General features: G+C 35.9%; 1 protein-coding gene across 2 annotated transcripts; it reads left to right on the top strand.

Annotated features, from left to right (window-relative positions):
* The first annotated feature begins 5285 nt into the window (after window positions 1-5285).
* Window positions 5286-24229, top strand: LOC306899804 (transmembrane protein 255B). Of its 2 annotated transcripts, XM_079466317.1 has the most exons (10): window positions 5287-5556; window positions 6448-6587; window positions 8319-8381; window positions 14548-14595; window positions 15834-15923; window positions 16579-16659; window positions 17132-17217; window positions 17664-17823; window positions 19421-19558; window positions 22867-24198. In XM_079466317.1, the coding sequence occupies exons 1-10, from the start codon at window positions 5499-5501 to the stop codon at window positions 23014-23016; spliced, it is 1014 nt and encodes a 337-aa protein (XP_079322443.1). In that variant the 5' UTR covers window positions 5287-5498; the 3' UTR covers window positions 23017-24198. The 2 variants fall into 2 exon arrangements, with proteins under 2 accessions (XP_079322444.1, XP_079322443.1); XM_079466318.1 differs by lacking the exon at window positions 14548-14595 and having other exon boundaries at window positions 5286-5556; window positions 22867-24229.
* Window positions 24230-27620: the final 3391 nt, after the last annotated feature.

Genomic DNA, 27620 nt, shown 5'->3' with positions numbered 1-27620 from the left:
TCTGTCAACAGCATGTCTGGGTTACAACTTATTACAAAACTCAAGGAAAGAAATGATGTGTTCGCCTTTTCATCACAACAAAACACCCCACTTCCCAATCTCTTACTACCAAAATGAAAAAAATTATAAGATGAGGAATTTTTTTTTTCTAATTGCTGTTGAGAATTATAAATCTCTTAAAAGTACAACAAAACGAATGTGATTTTTTTGTCGTTGTATAAAACTATGACCAGAAATGAATGTGATATTCATACAGTACACACTTATTGAATATGCTGCTATTAAATTTTCAGTACCGTATTAGGTAGTTAAGGTTTGGCACTAAGTAATTTTATACTTTATTTATTTCTGACCAAATATGAGTTGGATACATGTTTTCTAAATGTGTATTTGGGGATATGAGTTGAATCCGCATTCCCAGAAGTGGTGCAAAAGTGCTAAAGTGGCTGTCGCTAAGAAAGTTTACGTATCTCCTACAAGTAAACGTATAGGCTACGATCGTGAATGCCTGCATTTTTTCGAACCCTTCCAAAAAGAATAACTTTTCATTTATCCCCACCCTTTACAATACCTTTTTGAGAGTCTGTTGCTTTTCGATATTCAGGAGAATGTCTTGTTTGAGCAGTGTGCAGGGACAGCTGTCCGTCTGCGTGCAGTGATACTCGTATCTTTTCCAGAGCGCGCGCAGCTGCACCACCGCTGCATCACTGCCGGTACCTCGCAACGCCGGCCGCGCTTTACGCATTGTAAGCTGCCAAATAAGATACAACTATTTTAACTGAATAGCTGTTAAAATATGCTGTTTAAATGCATAAAAGGTATTAACGGGATAATCTGAAGTTCCTCGGTAGAGTGAGGCGCTATGTCTGTTGCTAATAGCAACGACAACAACACAACCCACGATCCTTCCGCAGGCCAATCACGACACTGCGCTGAACTTGTGTGCTGTCATCACGGCTATCAGCTATCAACATATCAACTATCATCGACATGTTATAAAATGCACTTAATGAATTTCAGAGATAAAGTAAAAATCTTTCTTATCAGCACTCTTTTACGTTATTGTTACAATTTGCTGAGCTAAATAAAATAATTTTAGTGTGGGATTTGTTTTATAAAAACAATGACTCCGCTTAAAGAAACAACATATCAACTCACATGGCAAGAAATACAGCACAAATTCTTTATTATTTATGCACAAACAGGAACGTTTTAGTTATACATAAACCTACTGGTCAAATAGAAATAGAAAATATAATCTCATGTCCCTATAATTTTACTCATGTGTAGGTTACTGACTTCTAATAACATTCAGGCTATTTGAAGTAGTTGACTCTATTGTGCGATGCAATAATTGTCTTTCTCGTTTAGTAAACAAACTATACCCTACCCTCTTAATAAAAGTTTTTAACAGAGCAGATTCTAAGAAACATGTTGAAGAAATATGCTTCTGCCAAATGGGTCACAAGTTTACACATTTATTGGAATCACAGAAATGATTGAGACCACATAAAAAAATGATACAATGAAATCAAATTAAAAAATGAAGCAGAAAGCTCACTGGGGAGAAAGATTTTATGCTGGGTCTCCACCTTTAGCCAAACCACAGAAAATATCCTGCATGGAGTCTCATAACCACCTAGCTCACTTTCCATCCAGTGAATTCAAAAGCCTTTTATCCAAAGTGGTCACATTGTTTGGAACGGGGCTCGAGCAGATATCTCCTACCACTCCTCTGGCTGTTAGTTGGTATGTATTTATTCAGCCCACAGCAGAAGCTCTATATAATATGCTGTTTATTGACTGGAAACCAGGGAATCATCCAGGCTCTTGCGGTGTAGGAATCAAGAACCAGAGGTCCTGATAGGAGCTGGTTATTCCCCAGCCTGAGGTCTGGAGACAAGATTGATAACCATGCCGCACTCCAGCAGGGTGTTCACCACTGGTACTCAAACATTTTTGGGAATCAGGATCTAATCTTTGAAATATCTACAGTATGTATTACACTGTGTCTGTGTCTTGTGCTGCAAGGGTTTGTATAATGTGCCAAGTATGTGGTCAGAAAAGGGTGCCGGGCAGTGAAACAAATATCAGCTGAGTGAAGAGGTAGAAGGGCTTTATTGTGGATAAACAATGGCTGATTACCAGAATAAAGGATCTATCTTGTAAAGCACAATATTCAAGTCAGTAAACTATGTTTTTGCTCAGCTCTAAAGTAGCATTTATGTATTTAAAAAAAGATTTATTTATTATCTGTATCTGTAGTGTATTCTCAATCTCTATTTTATGTTAAAATGTTGATATCACAGAGACGATTAAAAAGGAGTTTTATAATATAATGTTTTGTGTTCACTGAAGTGCCTCCTCTTATCCAACACGTTATAAAGAGGATTATGAATTGACGAGATGCTGGATGGGGATCTCACATCAGCAACAACAAAGTGAGCCGTAGAACGAAAATGAACACGACAGATAGTTTATTGAACACTTTGTGTTTAAGTATACTTTAACATTTAGGTCATGGACATTTCATGGCATGGGAAGATCTAAGTCAGATAAAGAAAAGTGTTGTTTATATATATATATATATATTTTTTAAAGCCTTTTAAGAAAAAGCAAACAGGTTATATGTGCAATCCATTAATAAAGCACTTAACACTGTGCAGAAAAATGTCTCTACTTTCCAAATTCCAAATAAGATCATCCAAGAAATCCAAGAAGATCATCATTTTTTTCCAGCTAGCAAAACCCCAGGCTGCTCCCTTTGCTGCCCTCAGGCAGATTATATCATATTATCTAGTCCCGCACAAGCCGACTGGTACACTGCACTCCATACATTCACACCTCACTTCTTTACTGTGTGATGTACTTTAATGTATCATGCATTGCACCCAATGAAATAATCATCTTATATCAACCAAACCTTTGTGCATTATTATGTGTATCTTTGACCCAATACATACACTGTGGATTTCATGTGTACATCCCCATATCTAAGTTGTATATCTCTTCATGTGTATCCTATATATGTGTATATACTGTGTATAATGCTCAGCGCTGTCTTTTTATACAGTCTGTTTTCCAGACCTTTTCCATTACCATACATGGTAATTTGACAACAAAAGATTTGATTTAAAACATTAAATGGGTGCAATGATGTATCTTACTAGTATCAACCATGATTTTAATATTTCATTTTTAAAATTCCATAAAGATGTGGTTTATAGGCCTAAGGGAAATGCATACCATACAATACAAATTTTATGTCAATGCTCTAGAAAAAAATTACAATACACAGCACATCCAGTAAGAACAAAAATAAAGTTAATTTGACAAGAGTTTTGTGTAGTCTTATGTAAAATTTAAGACTGTTTGACAACTCAAAGTAATTTTTCTCTACTAACAAGATCCACCTGCGAAGAGTGTGTTGAACTACAGGAATCATTTACAGCCTGGAAGAAAAGTGACTGTGAAATGAATCCCAGCAAGATAAACGTGCTAGGCACTAAACACTACAAATAATTTAGAAATACGTGCGACACATGCTGCTTGTTTTATAGCAGTCATTGGCATACATTTGTTATCTACATCAAACAATGGGGTTCATGGCACATTTTAAGAAGTTTAGTTTTTCTGTCTTTGAAGTGATTGGAACACTTTAGTAAAGTTCTCATAGTTTTCATGGGGGGATTTGATAAATCCATCAGAGACGTGCACAGACAATTTGAAGGGCAAGGACTCAATTGGACTTCTCATATTTGTTTTAATTTTCTCCAAACAAAAGGTTAAATATATGAAAACAATTTTTTTTAAATCCCTCACACTCTCCGAATTGTTTCATGTTGTTTCATACCCAACAATGTCTACAAAATAATCCGTTCACAGAGAGACCATGGTCTTCTTTAGAATTCACCAAGAAGAACAGGCAGCAACAAAGGAAGCAATGTGTATGTGCTCTATCCTAAAGATTCAAGTATGTTTTTAGAATAAATTACTGCACAAAGGAATAGGACATATTTTCACTAATAATTGGTTTATTTTGCACAAGCCAATAAACAGTTTTCATTATTTAGGTGTTATTGGGACAATAACAATGACTAAACAAAAAAAAGGAAGTTGTGCTTTTTTGTTATTTTCCAGGACAAAAACCTGCAAAAATAATTAAAACACACTCCAAGAAATTATTGACAAAATACAAAAATACACCAGCATAACTAATTATTATTATTATTAATATTATTGTTGTTATAATTACACTTACTGTACCACTCACGTGCACACACACACGCGGATCCTGACAAGAACTTTGTTTCACATTTGAGGGAGGTTATTAAATTTCAACATGGGCAGTTATTAAAGGAGGGGTCTGACATCAAACTTATCAAGTTATCGTTTAACGCAGGACACTTAATGTACTGTTCAATTTTGAGATGTTGGTCTATTTTGCTTAGGGAATTTCCAAAATACACAATTGTTTGTTTTAAACCTTCCATACCCTAGTCTGTTTGCTTCTGTAGAGTTCTTGTACATGAACCAAAACAAGCTGCATATATATCTGCATATTTAAACATAACATTTCAAGGGAAAAGACTCTTGATGTAAGTCATATTAACTAATAATTGGTTATATGCTGTAGTTATTCTGTTTGCTTTTGTGATATGCTTTAGTTATGTTGTTTATCCTACTCATCTGCATTACCTGACAAATGTATGCAAGTTAGCACATTTGAATTAGGCCTACTTAATGCCTGGTTTACAAGGAGGCGATTCTGAGGACGTTGTTAATTTTACTGTGTTTAGCTGTCGTCTCCGTTCAGTTAACATGTAGGTTATGCAAATGATAGCGAAACTTAAGCCAACTAGCTCATGCGTGTTAGAGAAACAATATGTGCGGTTTGTCTTTTTGATAATTAACTTTTTTTTCATCACTCACCGCAAACCAAGACAAAAACACCTGGAATAGGGGCTTCTTCTGCTGTTCTCTGCCTGTGTGCTTCACCATACACACTGACTGCTGTTCTGCACAGTGCGCACCTGCGCAGAGACGTGAGGGGAGAAAGGCATCGGACCATGACATTTTTTAAAAATTTCCCGACCTTATATTTAGATTTTTTAAAGATTTACATAAACAGAAACACGTCAATTTGTGCAAGTGCCTGATATACATAATATGACGTAACATTAGATTAGATTTAGATGTCTGATTCTCCAACCGCTTAAAACCCTTTAAAGAATTCAAGTAATTCGACTTTCAACTGAACTTTAATTTTGAAATAGGACTTTGAAATATATCAGATTAAAAAGACCAATCGTACAATATTTTGTTGAGAAGAAAACATGTCATAAGTAGCCTATATCCGGTCACTCTTCAATGTCTGAGTGTACGGGCGGACCACCGGAGCTCGCGGCAGGAGTATAAATTGCACGAGCAATCGTGGCTACGCACAGTTACACAAGTAAGCAGATCGTGTGGATGTACTGACGGAGCGCAGAGGAGACATGCAGTCACCGGAAACACCGAACCGGCACCACACCGCTTCTCAACACACTGTCACAGGTAAGAGTATTTTCACAAGACTAAAATAAGTGAACTCGACAAGGACAAGGAACTACAATTAGATTTAAATGAAAGAAATAACAATACGTTGCCTAAAACCTGTGCTATCCAATATACAAAGACTTATCAATGGAAACGAATGTAAAATAATATAAACATGTTTAGATCTGGATTTAACATAAATATGAAATATACTAAAACATATGCAATATACCTATATTTCAAAATAATAGCTTACAATACAGTGTCTTCATATGTTTATGCAATGTATGACATTTCTGTGAATAAACCATAAAATGTAAAAAAGTTATTTTCTTATTGTCAAGCTTTCCTTTTTTTGTATGCTGAAACTACAGTTTAACACTTGTCTTTTGTTTTATTTAATAAACATGGTTTTTATATTTTTTTATTCAACTTTCAAATAATTTTGTTATTGTATAGACATATTTTATAGCTTAGGCCTAACATGTACAGTATTTAATCCTTCATAATCTCAGAAAAGAGATGATCTTTAACAGTGATTAGCTTGTTATATTGTGCCAAAAAAAATAAAATTCTGCAAGTGGGAATGTGCAAATATGAGAAGTGAAAATAAAAGCGTCTGCGAAATGACTAAATCTAAGTGTTCCCTGTGGAAAACGAGTTTAAACTGAGTTTGTTAAATAAGCAATATGATGTTCAGATGTTCACAACTGCTGCACCATTGGAACCAGATGTTGAATGCAGATGTGTCTATGTGTTAGAAGACATTTCATATTTTATATCAAGTTTAAGTGTGTTTGAACCAGCTTGCAATCAAGCGCACTATCTCTCTCTCTCTCTCTCTCTCTCTCTCTCTCTCACTCTCTCTCTCTCTCTCTCTCTCTCTCTCTCTCTCTCTCTCTATCGCAGACAGTGTCATGATGAGGAGGAAGGCTCAATGGCTGGTCTCAGTCATGTTATGTCTGTCTTTGGTTATTGTTGTGTTGGGCATCTACACCAACACACGCACAGAGAGTGTTACCATCACCGGATACACGTCAGGGATTATTGTAAGTCATCATCATTGTAATCTACAAATGATAAATAACTATTGTATACAATACAAGAATACAGCTGTTTTGGAGATCAAGAGTGCTGGCATCTGTCTTGTTTTTAATTGTTAATTTGATAGAGTTATTACCCAAAGTCCAAACCATCCAAATAATAATACGAAAACAGTAATTTGAAATTGGTCCTTTGACTAAATTTGGTTGGATCAGTCCCGACAAACAAAGCCAAATTCACTATCCTTAATTGTAATCTGCTCATAAGTGGCCAAAGTATACATAGACAACTCAGAATAAACACTTTTCCAACAATCATTTCCATGAGCAAACCGCAGACTCTGAATTTTACTTTATCTGTAATACAGTTTAGAAATGCAGTTCCATCAATTTAAAGTTTTAGTTTTGTCTCCTCCACTTACAAAACTCTCCCTTAAATGATTGTGCATCAGCTTGTGCACAACAATAGCCTCCTCTTTCATTAACATAATTTACTTTATATGGACCGACCGTTAACTGTTTAGATTTCAGAACAACAATATCAAAATGAACCAGCACAAGACACAAGGGCATGTGTAGGGCATGAATCAATAACGAGGAGACGAGAGGGCAGGAACAGAGACGAGACCGGAGAGAGTGTATGGAAGGCCATAAATGCTTCTCTCCACACTGTCATGATCCTGCCACAACCTGGCACTCCTCAAGGCACAGAGAAGACAAAACAGACTGTGACCAAACGAAGAAGGGCAACATGATAAATACAAAACAGAATTCAGAGTCCAGAGGAAGTCCGAACTAGGATTGCCAGCAGGACACGGAAGGGATAGCCGGCAGGACACGGAATGGATAGCCGGGGCGGGAATGGCTGGCTACACCGGGCTGGAATGGCCGGCTGCACCAACCTGGAATGGAGGCCCCTACTCTGGAAGGAAGCCTGGTGGTCACGACCTTGGAAGGCAGCCCGGCGGCCTTGACCCTAGAGGGGACCGCTGTCGCAACGATCCCTCTGTCTGCTGGGTCCTAATATGGCTGGTTTATTCAGTCATGTACAGGGGTGGTGAAACAATGACAGAGAACCCAGGAAAAGACAGCGAGTTAAACAGATATTTAATATAAATAACAAAACAAAAACCCACGAGGGGGTAAAATAACAAAACAAAAAGGGTATAAACATAACATATACATAGGAACATGGATTAACTAAACTAGACATGACTAAGACAACACTTGAATTAAATACAAACAACTGGACTAGACTACACAACACTGAACGGGAACTCACCACATGGCTAGACTACTCTAATGATTTTTTGAAAAACTTATCATTTAGACCCATATTATTAACTTTTGGCTATTGCTGCAAATACTCGAGCTAATTTCTTTTTGGTCAGGGAGTTATCTCTCAGGTTCCTCAGCCCAAAGGGTGAATGAATGACCGCCGCCATCTTCCTTTTATAACCGTATGTAACGGGCGGAGACTGGTGTGCGCGTGCCATTCGCCAGGCCCATTGGTGTTTCAACTTTATCTTAGAGATGATAGGTTCTAAAGATCAAACCCCAGTCAGTCTCTCAACACAACCTTTTTTTCATTTTTTAATACCATAGAATCGTTGTTGTTACTCACCATATAACAGAAAGACATTTAAATGTATGATAATGAATCACAGTGCTTCTATAGTATTTTGTATTTTCCAGTGAGTCTCTGTTTTTACTATTGTGTGTTTCCTTTTATTGCAGTTGGCATTTGGATCATTCTTGGGTGTTCTTGGACTATGTCTGGAGGAAAACCGCAAAAAACTGGTAGATATTGACATGTAAACTCAGAAAGTCTTCCCTCATCAGCTTTTTTCTGTTGCGTTTTTCTGCTCACCATGTTGCCTTGTATTCTTGCCATGGTCTGTTTATTGGTTTCACAAACATGTGTACTCTTTTTTCCACTCTTGCTTCACCGCTGTTCTGAGAATATTATGATAATTATGATCTCTAAGTGTGAGTACAAGTGTTAGGCACCTATTATAGAGGTTAATTCTCTTTTACTGTAATAAATAGGTTTTCAATTAAAGTTAAAGTTTGATTAACTTTTGATCAGTCTGTTTAAATCTGTTTAAATTTACTTCAGTTAAAGACAATTTATAAGATGTTTTAATGATGACAGATATAAGTATTGTATTTTGCTATCCAGCGCTATCCAATTTAATTTTGACAAAAAAATCTTGTTTTGTTCAAATTGTTGAAATCCAAACTCAGCAGACCAGTCTTTGCAGAAGTTTGTCAAGATAAATATTCCCCATCGCCATTTCCTACTTTGAGAATAAAAATTTACAAGGGTTTAATTTGTTTTGCCATGCTTCATTTCTGTCTGTGCATTCAGAACTTCCTCTGACCTTCCGCTGTCAAGAGAGAAAACTCACAGCATGTGCTGTACTCATGCCCAGTATTTATTGCGTCAGCTCTTTCTATGGTCAGCTCTATTGAAAAGTGTGAATAGACTCTGAAATTCAAAGCTTATATATTTACTGCAATTAATTAAATGATTTTGATGTTAATTGTTACTTTTCCTGGAACACAAAAAAATAATTTTAAAGGTTGTTTGTTTTACTTAATCAATATAGTTTGATATAACACATTTGTATTGGTGTCTTGTTCAAGCTCAATGTCAATGTGTAATAGTGACATAAATAGGCAACTCTTTTACATAACTTAGTCCATTAGTATTGGGACAACATGAATCCTTTTCATTGACTAACTGAAACTACTCAGCAGATTGATTTCCCAGCATGCTTTGCTCTTATGAGTGGATTTAGATTTTAAATTGTTAAAGTGCCATTGTATTTGACTTTTTAGTGCTAACTGTTCTGCAATGTTAAAATTCAGAAGATTTTCGGTTGTCTGTTATTTTATTTGGGGGGGTAAGTGGTGAAGAGTTAAGGTTTTTCTTAGGTTGGGGACGAGCACATTTATGCCATTGTCAGGTTTCTCTTGGTCTAGTGGCAGGATCATGACAGAACCTCATGTTTAATGTGGAGAGAGTGATATTTGGCCCTTATGGCTTGCCAAACACTCTCTCCGGGCTCGTCTCTGTTCACGTCCTCTCTTTTCCTCATTATTGCTTGTTAATTAGTTCATGCCCCAAACCTGTTCCCATGTTGATTTGTCCCTATTTAATGCCCTTGTGTTCTGTGCTGGTTTATTGTGGTTGTTTGGGGAGTTCCTGTGTCTTGTTAGTGTAGTGTAGTGTAGTGTAGTGTAGTGTGGTGTGGTCTGGTGTGGTGCGGCTGCGGTGCGGGTGCGATGAAGACTTTATTGTAATCTTGTTTAAGTGTGGTTAGTCTTCGTCCTCTCATGTCATGTTTTTAGATTCCCCTATTTAATGTTACCCCCTCGTGGGGTTTTGTTATGTTATTAAATGACTCCTTACCCGCTGTCTGCGTCTGGGTCCTCTGTCCAAGTCTCACCACCCCGATTGTGACACTTATTTTTTTAGTGATGGTACAATAATATATTTTTTAAAATAATTATATATGAATTATTTTTTATTATTACAAATGTTCTCAAATAAATGTAAAGAAAACGAAAATGACAAACTTGACATTTTAGGAATTGCTCTTGTTCATCACAGTCCATAGATCTTGCTACAAAAAATGTCATATTGTCAAAGATTGTCATACGATGTAACTAGGGAAGAAACCAAACACATGTATCTGTACAAACAAATAACAACAGTCTTGAATGGAAAAATATAAATCAATTATGGTAAGTTGGAAAGGAAAGAGCAGAGGAGGGACTGGTCAGGACAGATGAGCAGATGTGAATTTGAAGGAAAACTAACAGTTTCCCAGAGAGAGGGCTTTCCCTTATCCTGGGAAGGTCCAGAAGGCAACAGCTTAAAGAAACAGTTCACCCAATGCCATAGTATGAAACATTTATTTGTTTATTTCTTTGTTCTGTTGATCACAAAAAATATTTTGAAGAATCTAGGAATCTAGGTAGTCAATGGTGACCAAGCTTTGTTTGGTTGCAAGCATTTTTCCACATATTTTTCTCTGGGTTTAAAACCATGAAATTCATTCAGATTTGGAACAGCTCGAGGGTTAGTAAATGATTACAGAATGTTTATTTTTGGGTGAATTGTCCCTCTGTGTTTCTATAGTGCAGTAGTTTATTAACAAACAATAAGGCAATTAGAAAAGATATCTTAATCCAGATAAAGACAAGTTTTTGGTTACACATTTTAGAAACCTTTTTTATATTTTGATGACACTTCGGTAAAGCATTCACTCCAGCCATTTATTTTCAAATTTCTTAAAAACAAATCATGTACGTATTGCACACAAAAATCTTAAGGGCTTCCCTAAATGGCAAGCTGCTTAAGGTTGTCCTACTTCATACAATTACTAGGAGCCGGTGTGAGAACGCTTTAATATGTTTTTGAGTAGGCTCGTAAACATTTTTGCAGTGTTGCAGGCTGTTACAATTATCACTTCAGAGGAAGAACAAGTTTGCCAATGTTCATATTGTATCTATGATTATATTGTTCGGTTTCCTTCTTTTGCTAGGATGTACCTTTATATTTTACAAAGAGCCATGATTAAGTATGTTGTTCAATGATTGAAATGATGGTCCTAATCATATTTTAAAAGCAAATTAGGAAACTCTATTGTACATAAAATAAAAAATAAAAAATATATATAAAGCCCAAAGCAGTTGTTAAACTGTCATGCTAAATATAGCAGATCAAATATTGGATAACATAAAGAACACCAGATCCAACAGCCATGTTTGCACTAAGGGATCAAATCTTGACTTAACGACAGTAATTTGCACTTGCTGGTAGATTGCGTGAATAACATTTGGACTCAACATAATTTTTCTTCATTGAAGGCCTTGAAAATAACACTCAGGTGATTGATTTGAAAGATCATATAGGGTTAGCGAATAGATGAGCAAATTATGAGTGAAAACAATAATCCAGAGAGGGCGAGTGAGCGCAGAGTTTATCTGGTACATCCATACTGGCTTTAGCCACAATATTAGAGAGCCACAAAACAAACCACAGACCGTAATCCACTTGTGGCAAAGAAGACAACGCCACAACCAGTGAGGGGAACACTGTGGTATAAATAGGGAGATTGTAAATGGGGAACAGGTGTGAGTAATGAACAAATGATACTAGGGTAAAACATCGACCAGGCAGGAGGAGAGTTGGAAATAAGAAAAGTAACCAGATAAAACAATATATAAATAATAAAACAATAGAAAAAAGAGAAAAGAGTGCAACAAACATAACAGTTCGACCAATATACAACCACCCCAACGCAACAGTCCAGACCACATTTACATGAATTCATCTAGACGCTGTTATCCAGAGCAATTTAACATTTTGGCTTAAGATCTAACAATAAATAAAGTACACCGTACAAAGCTATTTTTACAGGAATGTTAAACAGCAAATTTGTTTTTTGAAAGTTGTTGTGGTTTTAGCTGATCAGGACTTGCAGCTCATTTAACCACAGAGGAACAGAATGGCCATAGATTGATTTGTTGCCTTTTTTGTTTGATTAAAAACCAGACATGCTATTGCAATCTGAATCAGGTCGCATTGACCTTCAATCTGGCTTGGTCACATTGACCAGAGGGCCAAGCAAGGGCAAAAGAGTTTGGACAAGAAGCTGTTTACTGACTGACCAAATAAGTGTTGCATTGTGGAATGTAAAGTTCAGCTGGTCATCAAACACAACTCATAGGTGTTACTGTTAAAGACCTACAGTAAGTTGGACAGTGAAGTTGTGCATGACTGATGGGTTTGCTGGGATCAACAGGAGTTCAGTTCAGTTTTGCCAAGATTGAGGTGAAGGTGACTAGATACCGAGACTCTGCTGTTTTGAACCATGATGCAGTTGATGGTTACAGCATCACATGTCTTATAGCGTTATCTCAACAACAAGCCTAGAGAAGGATGCTGGTTATGATTGCAGAGATCCCAACATGATAAAGTTTCACTAGTAGGTTTCTACCATTACCTTTGCCTGACAGCATTGTTCCTTAAAGGAATCAAGCCAACTTCTGATCTTCATCTCGAGCACTAAACACAACACCAATACCACGATCCCTTGGCATTAGCATTTAGTGCCTTGAAGCAGCTCAGAGAGGCAAGCAAGATGTGGTTTTATCAAATAGTGAGACTGGATTGGAAAGAGATCTCATCATTCCTTATGGCTTGGCTAGTTCTCATACAGTTTTCCATGCTTTTGATAAGTTACTCAGAGTCATGATTTAGTAATTATTATTATTGATCCACATCGTATTTACAGAACCCGACGCATATACAAAATACCCAAAGGTTCACAATTATTGGGTGTATGTTAAGCCAACTACAAGTAGTGTTGTTATAACCGCAAATGATGGAAGATTCCTGCTGTTGTTGAAAACGATGGCAGCTGTGATGATTGTATTTACCAAAAGCCACAATAACAAAATAAAAATTCATGCCATAGAGGGTTTGAAAACTAGTCTTATTTGGTAGATTTAGTTCAGATATTTTGTCTTAAAGGAACAGTACGTTCTAGGACTGAACAATAAATTGAAATTATTGCAAAAATGCATATCGCAATATGTATTTCACAATGATTTGCAGTAACCAAATTATTTTAATGCTTTTGAAAGTTAAGTAGCTTACATGCAACATTTTAGGTCAATGCAGATAACTAAGAAACTGATATGTGAATGTTGTTATATGGTTCAAGTATTATTGTATTGCATATCATAATACATTATTTAACATGTTAGCAAATATCCCATTTCTTTAACTAATGTGAAGCCCCAGTACATGCAATGACAGTAGTGATTTACTGTTAACTGTCAAGTATCAGAAAGAACAAATATGCATATCTGAAATATGTTAAAGTAGTCCATATGTTGTGTACCCTACATTATATACATTACACTTTCCAGTTCTTTTGGAGACAGGTTAATTGCTCAATTTGTTTTGTGATGAACAGCTGTTATTCATAGTTATTTCTACAGCTGGAACTTTTAAATCTCACAAGCTCATGCTTGTTTTAAAAATAGTAAATGAAAACGTCAGCCCAGTCAGTTGTTATCGCCGAATAAACCCAGTCAGGGTAATCAGGGTCACACTAAAGTGGTGACTTATTACACAGCTTCTTATTATTACTCGCGAGCGTGGGGTCCCGGGGGGCTTGATGGGAGAAGTCCTGGGGGGAACTAGTCTTGTTCCCGGCATAACTGCCAGACTGGGCACCGGCTGGAAGTCCGGCTGAGCCACCGACAGGACTGGGTGCAGGACTTGACACCGGCTGGAAGGCCGGCTGAGCCACCGACAGGACTGGGAAACCACAGGACACCTTCAGGGGTCTTGTAGAGCATTTGATACATACATGGTGTGAGGGCTATCTTTCATAGTTGCTGGTCAAATTTGATACTTGGGGAATCACAAACGTGTTTGTCATAAGGCGGAGTTGTTTTGGAGATGTGTAATCACTAACAAATGATGTATTTTCTATCTAATATATCCCTCAACCCGAACACTTAGAAAATAATAAAACAAGCTTTATTTTGCCATAGTTAAAAGACTCAAGGGAAACATTGCATGTATTCTTTTTTAATTCAGGCAGTTTATCAAAAAAACTAAACATTATCAAATGCATCTGATGAGGCAACAAAAACTTATGAGGTTCTTTGAAGAGTTTAATATAAAATGATCAACTTTCCTGTTGCATGTGTGTTAAATGGACAGTTCACCCCAAAATAAAAATGATTTCCTCAATTCACTCCACTGTTTTGGGCACAGCTTTTCAGCAGCAGGGCAGTGTGATAATGCGAGTATGAAAATAAATTTTGCATAACCTAAAGGAGGGAGGACGTTTCAGCAGGACAATTTCTCACAGCCAACACGTATGAGATAAAGCTTGATATCCATTATTGACCAAACTACCACTGCTTACAGGGCTGGACGATGTTATCTATCATGGTGATGGGGTCAGTCTCTCAACTGGTATGCTGTTTTTTCTATTTCAGTGTGTAAATATTCGCTTTCAGTGGGCAGGACCGTTTGATACTATTGACAAATTGTCATGACACGGACATATAGATGAATGAGACAAAGCAGGATATGCTTATCTGCAATAAAGCCAGCGCTAAGTTCTATATTCTTACACTTTCATAATGCATAAAAGCAAAATGTGAGTGTGAATGTGATGCATATCGCCCCATCTCTATCTGCTCCTGAACTATCCTGTTAGAGCTTGCGTAATTTTGTGATGTTGGCTGTTCTTTTATTTTTTTGTGTAGCATTGTTGCTGTGTTCAGTAATTCACAATTGGAGAAAGAAACCAGAACCCCATTTACAAATGAGATACACATCATGTTGATATTATTCTGATATACTAGATATCAGATTTGATGAGATAGTATTTGAATTAAAGTGTAATGTAAAAAGAAAGAGAATACAATCAAATGAGGCTTTTCTTTTGCTTCATCAGTTCTGAACTTCTCATTGTTACCACATTCATTTTTGTGTGAACTTTCCCTTTAATCCCTTTAATATAAAGTAAATGCATTCTTAAATGCTTTGCCACTCCAGCCTACATTAAAATTTTAAACACTTTAAGCACAAAGCATGTGAATCTTGCAACCAAGAGGGAAGTGTCAATCGAACACAAAGCAAACAGTAAAAAAAAGAGCTTTTGATGATGAATATGTGCATTAATTTATTTCTCAATTCAGTTTTTATAGACATAGATATCCCACGAAGAAAACTGTGGCATAAATCACTTGTGACCTGACCAACCTCTTGCCACTGAACTTCTCTGATGTGCCTACGACATACATCACTTTACTCTCTCCTTCCTCTCCTTTCATCTGTTCACTCCCTGTCTCTTCTTCTCTTTTTATCTTTCTGTTTTCTCTGTTGGTGGGGTTCACTTCTCTCTGTGATCAGCTGAGCAAAGGTCTGTCCCTGTGGACACCATAACGCATGTAAAAATAAGTACACTATAGCATTTTTTTAAATCATTCAGGGCATTAATGTCTAATTTATGGATAATTTCAAAGCCCGTCGGGCTTTAAACATCTGCTATCATACGTCCTCCACTGGTGTTTGGATAAAGGGTGTATTTTAGTGTGTGTGCATGTGTTTACAATGAATTTTTATTAAAGAAATTTTAAGCAAGTCAAGAATTTGAGACTGAAATACACTCCTGACAAATTTTAAACTGTTCTTTTTCTGTCCAGTTGGTTGCAGCTATTGTGTTCCTGAGTTTTGGTATCATTTCCAGCTTCCTGTGTCTTGTGGTGGATGGTGTTTTCATCCTGCTAACCATTGTGAGTACATTTATCGAAACGGATCTGTGTTTTTAAGGAGTTCCGTACAATACCTCATTTACAGTCTTTGTCAAAAGCTGCACCAATGTCTAGACTGCGTGTAAAGCTATTATAGATGCTAATAAGGCATTTTTCCGATAAGAATTGACACTTGAAATGTACTGTTCATTTTTGTACCAGTATTTACAAATCTATACATTCTATATCTATGCATGTATTTGTTTGGTCACAGAAAATCTTCATGACATTAAATGTCCTAGTTTGTTTCATATAAACCAGAGGAACATGAATGTTTCCAAACTTTTTTTCCAAGAATGTTTTTAAGCACACAAAAATAAAACTCTCAAAACATAATGTCGCTCACATATGTTGTTTACTTATGTGTTTGTCAGACTTTAAGACATTGATGTGCTGATAATATTTGAATTTTATAAGAAATGAGAGAGAGACAATGCATATAAAGCACACGTTTAGAGATGGGACAATGAGTTGGTGCTCTTCAATATTTGTATAAAAGTTCTGCAGTCATATAAAGAGCCAGGGATGGTCTTGAGAGATAGATAAAAAGAAACTACAGAGTAGTTAATATTGATTTTAGGAGTAAATATTGAACAAAACAACAAAAGACATTTCTTACTTTTTCTGTGTCCATCAGGATTTGCGTCCATTGAGGGCGGGGAGATGTCAGTTCTACACCAGTGGAAACAGTTACATCTATGAGAAGTACCATGCAACAGTGAGTCAGGTCCTCCACATTTCTGTCTTGTGACAGATCATTATCTGCAGGCTTTTTGCTACTATCCTCATACACACGTTCTTTTGATGTGAAGCCTCGAACTGGTTTGAGCAGTTGACATGGAAGACAAGTGTTTGTTGTGTGGGATCTGTACTAATACTGTAGTCATCTCATGCTGGATTCCAGACAACTCGTCACATTCGTATGTTTACCACGTGATGTCACTATGAGACGCCAAGAGAACGTAACAGCAGTCTATGTTATCTTATTTGCTAGCTATCTATTCAAATGTAAGCATTTGTTCATAAACAGTTTCTGGATATATTAACGTCCGTTTTCAAAATAGATTAAAGCAGAATTTCAAAGTGTCTTCCATTTGCATAGAAGATCATATGGCCATCTGTCCATCTATAGCCCACCTGTATCCGTGAGATTTAAGGATTTGGAGATTGGATAGATGTTTGTTTTATAGGTTCCTTGTCAAAGTCTAACAGAGGCCTGTAGTATGAAGGTCCGCAGCGGAACATGTTACTGTTGTGACTTGTACGATTGTGCCAAGTAAGTAACTCAAAAACACTGCACACGAAACTTTAGTCCCAAAATGAAAATTAACTCAAATTCTAGTCATTTTTAAACCTGTATTTCTTCTGCAGAACACAAAAAAATACATTTTGAAGAACGATGGTAACAGAACAATGGTAGTACCCATTGACTTGCATTGGATTTGTGTCTGCACAATAAAACTGAATGGGTACCACCATGGTTCGGTTACCAAATACCTTTTTTTGGCCGAACTATCCCCTATATACAGTACAATATTACTATTATTTAAAGTAAGTCATGTATACGGTCCAGAATATGAAATTTGATCAATGCATAGCATCTACCAATAACACCAGAGCCAAATAACATCTGTTGCCTACCATGAACATTATAGTTGAAATAAAAAGAAAAAGCAAACCAACAGGGTATAGAATTATTCCCACATCTGTCTTCATTTCCAGTGGAGGATATCTGAACGGTTATTATGAGTTTGTTGGTGTGCAAAGCTGTCAGGACGTCCTGTCTCTGTACGTTCTCCTGTGGGTCCTTACTGTCCTCAATCTGCTGGGATTTGTGACTGGAATCCTGACCACTGCTGTGTTGGGCAGTATCAAAGACAAGGTGAGAAAAGAATAGCGGGTTTTGAGCAAGTCTGTATTGCAAGTGCCTTGCGAAAGAGGTCTGTGAGGGTGTCCTGTAGCTCAGTGGTTAGAACATGGGGCTAGCAATGCCAAGGTTCGATCTCAGCGATTGCACATACTTTGACACAAATCTATAATGCAATTTAAGTCGCTTTGGATTAAAGCATTTTCCAAATGCGAAAATGTAAATGTAGAACATATACTTAAAACACAACACTGCTGATTTCGCATCACCCTGAACAATACCCAAAGTGTGTAAAACCAATGTCTCTTTCATGGTGACATGACTTTTATATCGCTTGCTTTTGTTAAGTCTTCAGAGCGGGAAACAAAACAAAATGCTAATCATAAAACAAATTAATGACTAAACTTTACAGTTGGGAAACGAATCTTGGCCTTGATGATGGCAGTCTGAATCTTGCTGACAGTCTGAAATATTTTTCTTGGGGTTTTCCTGTTTGTGTTTTGTTTGTGTTTGTGTCTGTTTATTCTGCCTTTCACTTTAGCAAGCTTTACATTTCCTCCTGCTTGAATAGAAACTCCAGAATATAATACTGACATCACCACTTTGAGATGGTGTTACTTAGGACTAGCGCTTGTACAGTATCTTCTCTGCCAAATTTTTGGGTCAAAAATATCCTTTGGCTGGTAAATTTAACCCAAAGGCTGGATTGAACCTTTTCTGACAGTGCTGGGTTGAAAATACCCCATCATGTTGAGTGTAAACTTAATTAATACTGTATGCAGTATAGTAGCTATGGGTTTTGTTAGCACTCGAGGTACAGAATAAAATTTTAAATGAAAAATAAAAAGTCAGAATTGTTTTTTTTGTCAGTGCATTCAAAAGGCTGGGTTATTTTAAAACAGATCTGGTTTCCCACCTCACTGACTCCCATACTATTTATTTTCCCTACGATGGCATTAAATATCAAGTTTTATCATGGACAATAAACTGGACTTGCTGAAACTTGGCATAGACAGAATTATTGACTTTCTTGATGTCTCACGGTCTACTGGTAGAGGTGGTGGAATTTACAGGGGTTTACAAATTGCAATACAGTATATACCCGTACCTGTACATAGTTTTAAAACATTTGAATGTCTGGGCTTGAGCGTACTACTCATTGTGCAGCTCCTCATGCTGCCATGGTCACTATATATAGACCCCCAAAACCAAATGGGCTCTCTTTGTCTGAATTTGCTGACCTTCTGTCCATATTGTCAGCCAAATTTATGAGAATTCAGATTTTCCTGCTGTATCAACAGTTAGTTGACACACTTTTTTATTTAGTAAATATTACTTTAGTACGCATACCCATGTTGATGTAGCCTATAAGCACGTGCATGCATTTCTATTCACAATGCTATTGAACATTTCACTGGAGAAAAATAAAAGTTGATTTTACACTGTACAGTAGTAACCCTACAGGGCGTGGGTCAAAAATAAATTATTGAAATTGAAATGCATTTCTTACATTGTGTAATAAAATACATTGTATTATGGCAATATAATATATACCGAAACTGCTTTAGTAAATGCCCTTACATTAGGTTGTTTTGTGCTGTTCTCTTGGCAGAAAAATGGGGGGGTATGTCCTGATGTGCCCCGGTGGGGGGGTTCATCTCTTTTATCCTTTGAAGGGGCGAACTGCTCATCTCCCAATGCACCTCTGCTAATGGAGACCAGCTCACAGATTGGACACCAGCTCTACCCGGTCAGTACACTGAGTACAACCACACAAACACAAACACAGATTCAGTTCACATTTATGGTCTTTTATAGTATGATGTCAACAGGCTTTCGTGCCATTACAATTTTGTGTGAGACTCCTTATCAAATATAACCTGTTAGTGTGATGTGAAAATAACAGTCCCCGTCCAAATTCCCACAGCAAACCCTGCCTAAATACACTGATCCATGGGCTTGTCCATATCACACCCCTGCCCTGCTGAGAGCTCTGGCCAGAAGTCTGACCAATCCCAGATCCCTCAGCAAACCTCATTCCTGTTGAGCTACTATTCAGTTGCTTTTGGAAGAACCACCACAGAAATGTATCTGGCCAATTCAAACACAGCTCCCAAGCATTTGATATTAGACACGCTCATAATGAAAACGAAAAACAAACCAAAGTCAAAAATTAAAAGACCACTCAAAATTTGCCTTTAAACACATCTATAAATAGCAAAATCTTAAAAATCTAAACAAATCTTGTGTGGTCTTCCATTTTAGAAACACACACAATCTTATAGATTTGTTTTAAGTTTTATTTAGTTTAACAATATTTTAAGTTTTTTTGTTTTTACATTCATTTTAGTTTTCTTTTCGCTATTTGTTATGCTTTTGTAATTTTATTATTTATTTGTTTTTGTTTTTACCTTGCTATATAAGATAATTTTTTATTTTATTTTAATTTTTGTTTTTGTTTATGATTATAATTTTACTGCCTTGGGCTTATTTCAGTTTATATCTGAGGTGACATCAAGTTTTTCCAATAATGTTTAGTCGAATATTTAATTTAATTTCAATAAACCGAAACTATTTAAATGTTTTATTTCAGTAAACTAAAATAACCTTGCTCTGGAATACTTTATTGTGATTGAAAAAAAAAACACTACTAACCTCACTATTCTTAGCTTTTTATACTGTGCTAGGCTTTAATGGACTAGTTTGATGCACGTATGTATTTTGTTGCCTATGTTGTTATAATTGCTTCCAATGTTTCCTCATCTGTAAGTCGCTTTGGATAAAAGCGTCTGCTAAATGACTAAATGTAAATGTCTAAATGTGATTGGTCAAGAATTTTGTAGTCAAAGCATTGGGTCATAAATGGACAAATTAAACCATTGTTTTATATTTGACCCAACAATGGGATTAATACATCCCATCCTAGGATCTTTTTATATACTACAATTATAAACTAAAATCAAGATTCATTTCCACTTCTTAGGTTATTTAAATATAAGTTAATATACAGTACAGTCACTCTTTTTTTGCAGTAGGAATGTTCTATGAAAATATGACAGTAGGTATATACTATGAACAATATATACAGATGGCTATATACTATGAACATTAATGTACAGGTGGATATGAACAGATAATAATTTAGACTAAAATAGTGCAAGTGACTTATGCATAAATTATTGACATTGGCTATTAAAGTTGCAGTGCAATAGGTGAGTTAATACAGTAGTTGAAGTTAATGCAGTTATTAAAGTTACGGTGCAGTATACGATTTAATGCAGTTAATAGTTTGCAGTCCAGAAGATGAGTTAATGCATTTTATAGGTTACAGAGCAATAGATGAGTAGATGCAGTTTATAGGTTACAGTGCAATAGATGAGTAGATGCAGTTAATAGAATTACAGTGCAATAGATGAGTTAATGCAGTTATTGAAGTTACAGTGCAATAGATGAGTAGATGCAGTTTATAGGTTACAGTGCAATAGATGAGTAGATGCAGTTTATAGGTTACAGTGCAATAGATGAGTAGATGCAGTTTATAGGTTACAGTGCAATAGATGAGTAGATGCAGTTAATAGAATTACAGTGCAATAGATGAGTTAATGCAGTTATTGAAGTTACAGTGCAATAGATGAGTTAATGCAGTTATTGAAGTTACAGTGCAATAGATGAGTAGATGCAGTTTATAGGTTACAGTGCAATAGATGAGTAGATGCAGTTAATAGAATTACAGTGCAATAGATGAGTTAATGCAGTTATTGAAGTTACAGTGCAGTAGATGAGTTAATGCAGTTATTGAAGTTACAGTGCAATAGATGAGTTAATGCAGTTATTGAAGTTACAGTGCAATAGATGAGTAGATGCAGTTATTGAAGTTACAGTGCAATAGATGAGTAGATGCAGTTTATAGGTTACAGTGCAGTAGATGAGTAGATGCAGTTTATAGAATTACAGTGCAATAGATGAGTTAATGCAGTTATTGAAGTTACAGTGCAATAGATGAGTAGATGCAGTTATTGAGGTTACAGTGCAATAGATGAGTAGATGCAGTTTATAGGTTACAGTGCAATAGATGAGTAGATGCAGTTTATAGGTTACAGTGCAATAGATGAGTAGATGCAGTTTATAGGTTACAGTGCAATAGATGAGTAGATGCAGTTAATAGAATTACAGTGCAATAGATGAGTTAATGCAGTTATTGAAGTTACAGTGCAATAGATGAGTTAATGCAGTTATTGAAGTTACAGTGCAATAGATGAGTAGATGCAGTTTATAGGTTACAGTGCAATAGATGAGTAGATGCAGTTTATAGGTTACAGTGCAATAGATGAGTAGATGCAGTTAATAGAGTTACAGTGCAATAGATGAGTTAATGCAGTTATTGAAGTTACAGTGCAATAGATGAGTAGATGCAGTTTATAGGTTACAGTGCAATAGATGAGTAGATGCAGTTAATAGAATTACAGTGCAATAGATGAGTTAATGCAGTTATTGAAGTTACAGTGCAGTAGATGAGTAGATGCAGTTAATAGTTACAGTGCAGTAGATGAGTAGATGCAGTTAATAGAATTACAGTGCAATAGATGAGTTAATGCAGTTATTGAAGTTACAGTGCAGTAGATGAGTAGATGCAGTTAATAGAATTACAGTGCAATAGATGAGTAGATGCAGTTAATAGAATTACAGTGCAGTAGATGAGTAGATGCAGTTAATAGTTACAGTGCAATAGATGAGTAGATGCAGTTAATAGAATTACAGTGCAATAGATGAGTTAATGCAGTTATTGAAGTTACAGTGCAGTAGATGAGTAGATGCAGTTAATAGTTACAGTGCAGTAGATGAGTAGATGCAGTTAATAGTTACCGTGCAGTAGATTAGTTAGATATGATGTCATTTTGAATGAATCAGAAAATGCACAAGGAAATGAGACTTAGATTCAAAACTTTTTCCGTCAGGGTTTGAATTTGTTACTAGTTGTTAATTCTTTGACATTGTTATTTCTCCCGAAAACTTTTTTTGTGCACTTGAAAGTCTAATTGTTCATGTTTTGACCTGCAGAGTGCCTCACTCTATATCTCACCGGCATCAACTGGATCCAGTGTTCAACAGACAGGATCTTCAGATACATCCAACACCCAGACCAACCCACCCCCTTTTGCCCCCCTCTATAACCTGCTACCCTACAAGACCTCAAACTTCTCCGCCTAAACCATCTGGTTGCTGTGATACAAGTCTGTGCTTCTTATGTAAATCAAACCTTACACAGACCTAACCTAAACATAAAAATGTGTTCATCGTTTATACACCCAAAATCTGTATTTGATTCTTGAGATATTTCGAGGAATGTCTCAGTGGTTTTGTGTTTATGCAAAAGAAGATAATGGAGTGCCATGTTGTTTGCTTATTAACGTTCTTCAAAATATCTTGTTTTGTTTTATGCAAGAAGAAAGGAAGTCTTCAAGTTTGGAATGAAGTGAGGGTGTGCCAATGAATTTCTGGGTAAACTATCCATTTAAGAACAACATTAACATTAAGCCTGTGTGTTTTCTTAATTTATACTTCTGCTCTCAATATGCACAATTTATTTGTGCATTCTGTTTGAAAGAACAATGCTTTTGAATTTGTTTTCCATTTTTTTCAGGGGAAATAACAATGACAAAAATGAATTGCCATGTAACCACAACATACTGACGGAAAACGTTATGAATCTAAGTCTCATTTCCTTGTATATTATCTGTTTAATTCAAAATGACATCACACATTAAAGTTACATATAGGAATCAAGGTTATTTTAGTTTACTAAAATTAAAGCTTTGAAAATGTTTATTCAGTAAAATTATAACAATACACAAAAATGTGTTAAAAAACTAAAGTAAAAATGTATTAATCTTATATAGCAACATTAAAAATAAACAAATAAATTATAAAATTACAAAATCATATACCAAAATTGCTAATACCTTAACTAAAATCAACACAAAAAAATGAAAGCTAATTTAAGATATTAATAAAACTATATAAAACTAAAATCAAAACTATAATAACTCTGGTAGGAATGACATTTCGTGTTGTGTTTAAGATACTAACAAAGACTAACAGACTCAGTTCTCAGTTGAACATAGGCTACAAATTAACACATTTAACTTAAATGCATTACAAAGCTGAAAAATACTGTTTATTCCGAATCAATGTCCAACTGGCTTTGATTTAAAATATTTGAAGATTTGAAAACAATTTATCTAAAATGATTTAACTGCACTTTTTAAAACAAGGAAAAGGAACAGACCTTCAAAAATGTAATGTAAATGTTTGTATATTAGTGTTGTTTTTATGTAATGCCATATTTTATATGACTTTTATGATTATAAAGCAATTGTATATTTTTATTTCAATGATATCTAAATATTTTTGTTGAAGTGGGGCATTTTCCCTGTGAATTGTTTTTGGATACCACAAGATAATTTACTCACTTGATAAACAAAATATAAAATATATATAACATATATAATATGTTATAATAATATACAAAATATTCATATTTGTGGGCTTTTTTTCTAAAACATTTTGGTTTTGACTACCAATTCATAAAATTACCCAAATAACCCAAAGCACACATATGGAGTCTCTAATTCAATCAGGCATTTTTGTGAAAAGTCAGTGAAAAATTAAAGATAATGATGACATTTAACTTTCAACAGGTCACCGGTTACTCAACTTAAAGGGATACTCCATCCAAAAATGAAAATTCTGTAATGAATTACTCACCCTAGTTATTCCAAACAAAGAGAGATATTTTGGAATAATGTTTGCAAACCAACAGTTCTGAAACACCATTGACTGCCATAGAGGAAACATTTAAATACTAGTCAAAAGTGCCCCAGAACTGTTTTTTCCTACATTACTCAAAATATCAAACATTTACTACATTTATTTTCCTACTATGGCAGTCAATGTTTGTTTTTGGGACCAGTGTTTTTTTCATTTTGTCAATGGTACCATCAATCAGCATTCACTTCAGATGGAAATGGGAAAATTAAAAAGGAAAAACATCCTGCTAAATAACTTTAGAAGAAAAAAGATCATATCGATTTGAACTTCATTAGGACAATTGAAAGTGACAGAAGTGCCTTAATGGACACAATTCAGAGTCATACACAGGGCATATAGGTTCTTAATATATCAATGTGGTGTTGTGTAGAGCCAGAGGTTTCATGGTCTGTCAGTAACACAAAAGAACTACATTAACTGATGTAATGCGTTTGATGAGCCACTGATGAGAAGGGTTACAATCTGTTTCAAGTACAACGTCCTTCCCATTTATTTTGTCCATCCGATAAACTCCATCTGTCCACCAGCTTTGCGAAATATGTTAGTTGTCAACGCCACACGGAAAGGATCTCAGACTAGATGTAGACCATGCGTAACAACGTTAAATTGTTTTATAGTAGAGGAATGCACTGGGTTACCTCTATTGACAGAATCTGTGGACCACTGTTCCAGAAATTTTCTGGTCTCATAGTTATAAAATAAAATTGTAATGCATTTAAAAGTGATGTTCACAACAGAAAGTGCACCAGTATTAATATTAAAATACAATCTGTCAAGGTCAAGATAATTTACAGTTGTGGCCAAAAGTAATGTCTAATTTAGGAAAACACCGTAAATGATTTAAGTGTTTTTTTGCCACCATTTTTTTAATACCAAGAGATGAGATTACAAATTAAACAACAATCATTTAACATGAATGTAGACTAAAGTAGTGTTGCATAAGCCTGAGTACTTCTGAAAGAAAGAACCTAGAAACAAGGAAAATAATGGGCCCAAAATGGAGCCTTGTGGGTCACCACATGTGAAAACCATTGAGGATGATCTTAACACAATTCCCTTCAATGTGGTTTACTCAAATAAGTAGTTTGATTCAGATTATTTTGTCATTTATCAGGCCAGTGGTTGTCAACAGGGGGGCTGTGGCCCACAAGGGGACCCCAGCTGACTTCACCTTAATTTGACAAATAATTTAGAGCATTACATCATTAAAATATAAAAAAAATAATTTAATTTTGCACACCAAAACAGAGGAATGTTCTTTGTGTACATCTTTGGACAATACTTGTACAGGTATGTGTATTGGTAATGTGTCTCTTCAGAAACTCTTCCACCACTGCCAGCACAACCATATATGAGATTTACTAAACTTAATCTGGAACATAATCTTTACCATCTGTCTTTTCAAATGTCACGGTCCATCTAAGTGCTGTTTTGCTTTGCAAAAGAAGTATTTGAGCACAGGCCTCAATGCCTGGACACATCACACACAACAAGAACATCCAGAACAAAGATCACGGAGATGATGAGAATAAGAAATGAGGGAGGAGATTATACAGAAATATAAGAGATGACAGGGACCATGCCAGGGAAAACATGACCCTCCCAGCTGCACAGTGGGACATTGGGGTGGGAATGAAAATGTATTTTAACTCATAATGTGATGGTATTTCAACATCTCTGGCTAAAGGACGAAAATAGTACATTTATAATTAGACACCCTAGTAACAACACAGATAACCTGCTCAATATTCTGTGACACATGTCTTTAATATTTAAATTCTATGTATATACTATCACACCGCGAAGGAGCCTGGAATAATAGGTGTTGTTGTCTTCACCTCCTCTGTTGATGGAAATCAATGCGATGAGATTTACAAAGTAATGTTTATGGATGACATGAAATAAATAAATAAATCTTTTGAATCACTCTTGTGATATGGCAATCGGTGTGTGGAGCACATACAGTAAATGTGAGAAAAAGTTGTCATGGTTAGTTGATTATATCATTTGATTACTACAGGAATTCCCTGGAAAGTTCTTTCAAGTGAATAAATCTGACAGTGTGCCTAATGACAAATTCTCATCATCATACTGTCATAAAAAGCCTCTCATCATTTATTGACCATCATGCAAGCCCAGATACATGAAGATATAAATGAGAGAATAGAACAGAAAACCGCAAAAGCCTCATTGTCACTTTATATTAGATGTCTTAACTACAGTGTACTTATAGAGAATATACATTACATACAGTTTTCACACCTGTGCACAGTAATTACAGTATATAGTCTCTGTTGTTGGGTATTGATGAAAGCACAGTTAATTCCTGGCACTGGTCTTATTCTTTTACATCTGGCATGAAGTTAAGAACAATTTAACCACATTTCTGAACTCTTCTCTGAGACTGTCAAGCTAGTCAACAGCCCTGTCTGCAAAACCTCTTCCCACGGCTCCTCGGTCACTCACTGTCCCACCGTGACGATTGTTAAACAAACACATTAGCCTTAAACAAGATACAGCCTGAAATTCATTGGGTTCAGCCATTAGAGTAAGCTTGGAAAATAAATATCTGTTTTTCAGATCAGTGGAAGTTTGTTTAAAGGCGCTGTGTGTACTTTTTTTGGAGGATCTATATACAGAAATGCAATATAATATACCGTCTTCAGAGGCAAATAAAGACCTTACCTAATGAAGCGATATGTTTTTATTATCTTAGAATGAGAGATTTCTATCTAGGTATACACCAGGTCCCCTTACATAGAATTCGCCATGTTGTTTCTACAGTAGCCCTAAACGGACAAACTGCTCTACAGAGTGCGTTTCGTAAATTCGTTGTCTCTTCGGCAAGGAAACGAAAAGGTGACGTCCTCTTAGTTCTGTGTCAGCCACCGTAGTGCTTCGAAAGGGAGGGGTGGAGTGAGCCGTTGTTTGCAATTCACAACCTCACTGCTAGATGCCACTAAATTTCATACACTGGACCTTTA

The sequence above is a fragment of the Barbatula barbatula genome, assembly GCF_947034865.1.
Source record: "Barbatula barbatula genome assembly, chromosome: 10".
Lineage (NCBI taxonomy): Eukaryota > Metazoa > Chordata > Actinopteri > Cypriniformes > Nemacheilidae > Barbatula > Barbatula barbatula.
The sequence above is the reverse complement of the archived record's forward strand: the minus strand, read 5'-3'. Positions and strand labels throughout refer to the sequence as shown.

Excerpts from the sequence above, each read along its gene's own strand:
- LOC306899804 (XM_079466317.1), top strand. The coding sequence starts at position 5,499 with ATGCAGTCACCGGAAACACCGAACCGGCACCACACCGCTTCTCAACAC. Across the intron at positions 8,382-14,547 it reads AGGAAAACCGCAAAAAACTG|GGCTGGACGATGTTATCTAT; the intron begins GTAGATATTGAC and ends CACTGCTTACAG. Across the intron at positions 17,824-19,420 it reads TGGGCAGTATCAAAGACAAG|AAAAATGGGGGGGTATGTCC; the intron begins GTGAGAAAAGAA and ends TTCTCTTGGCAG.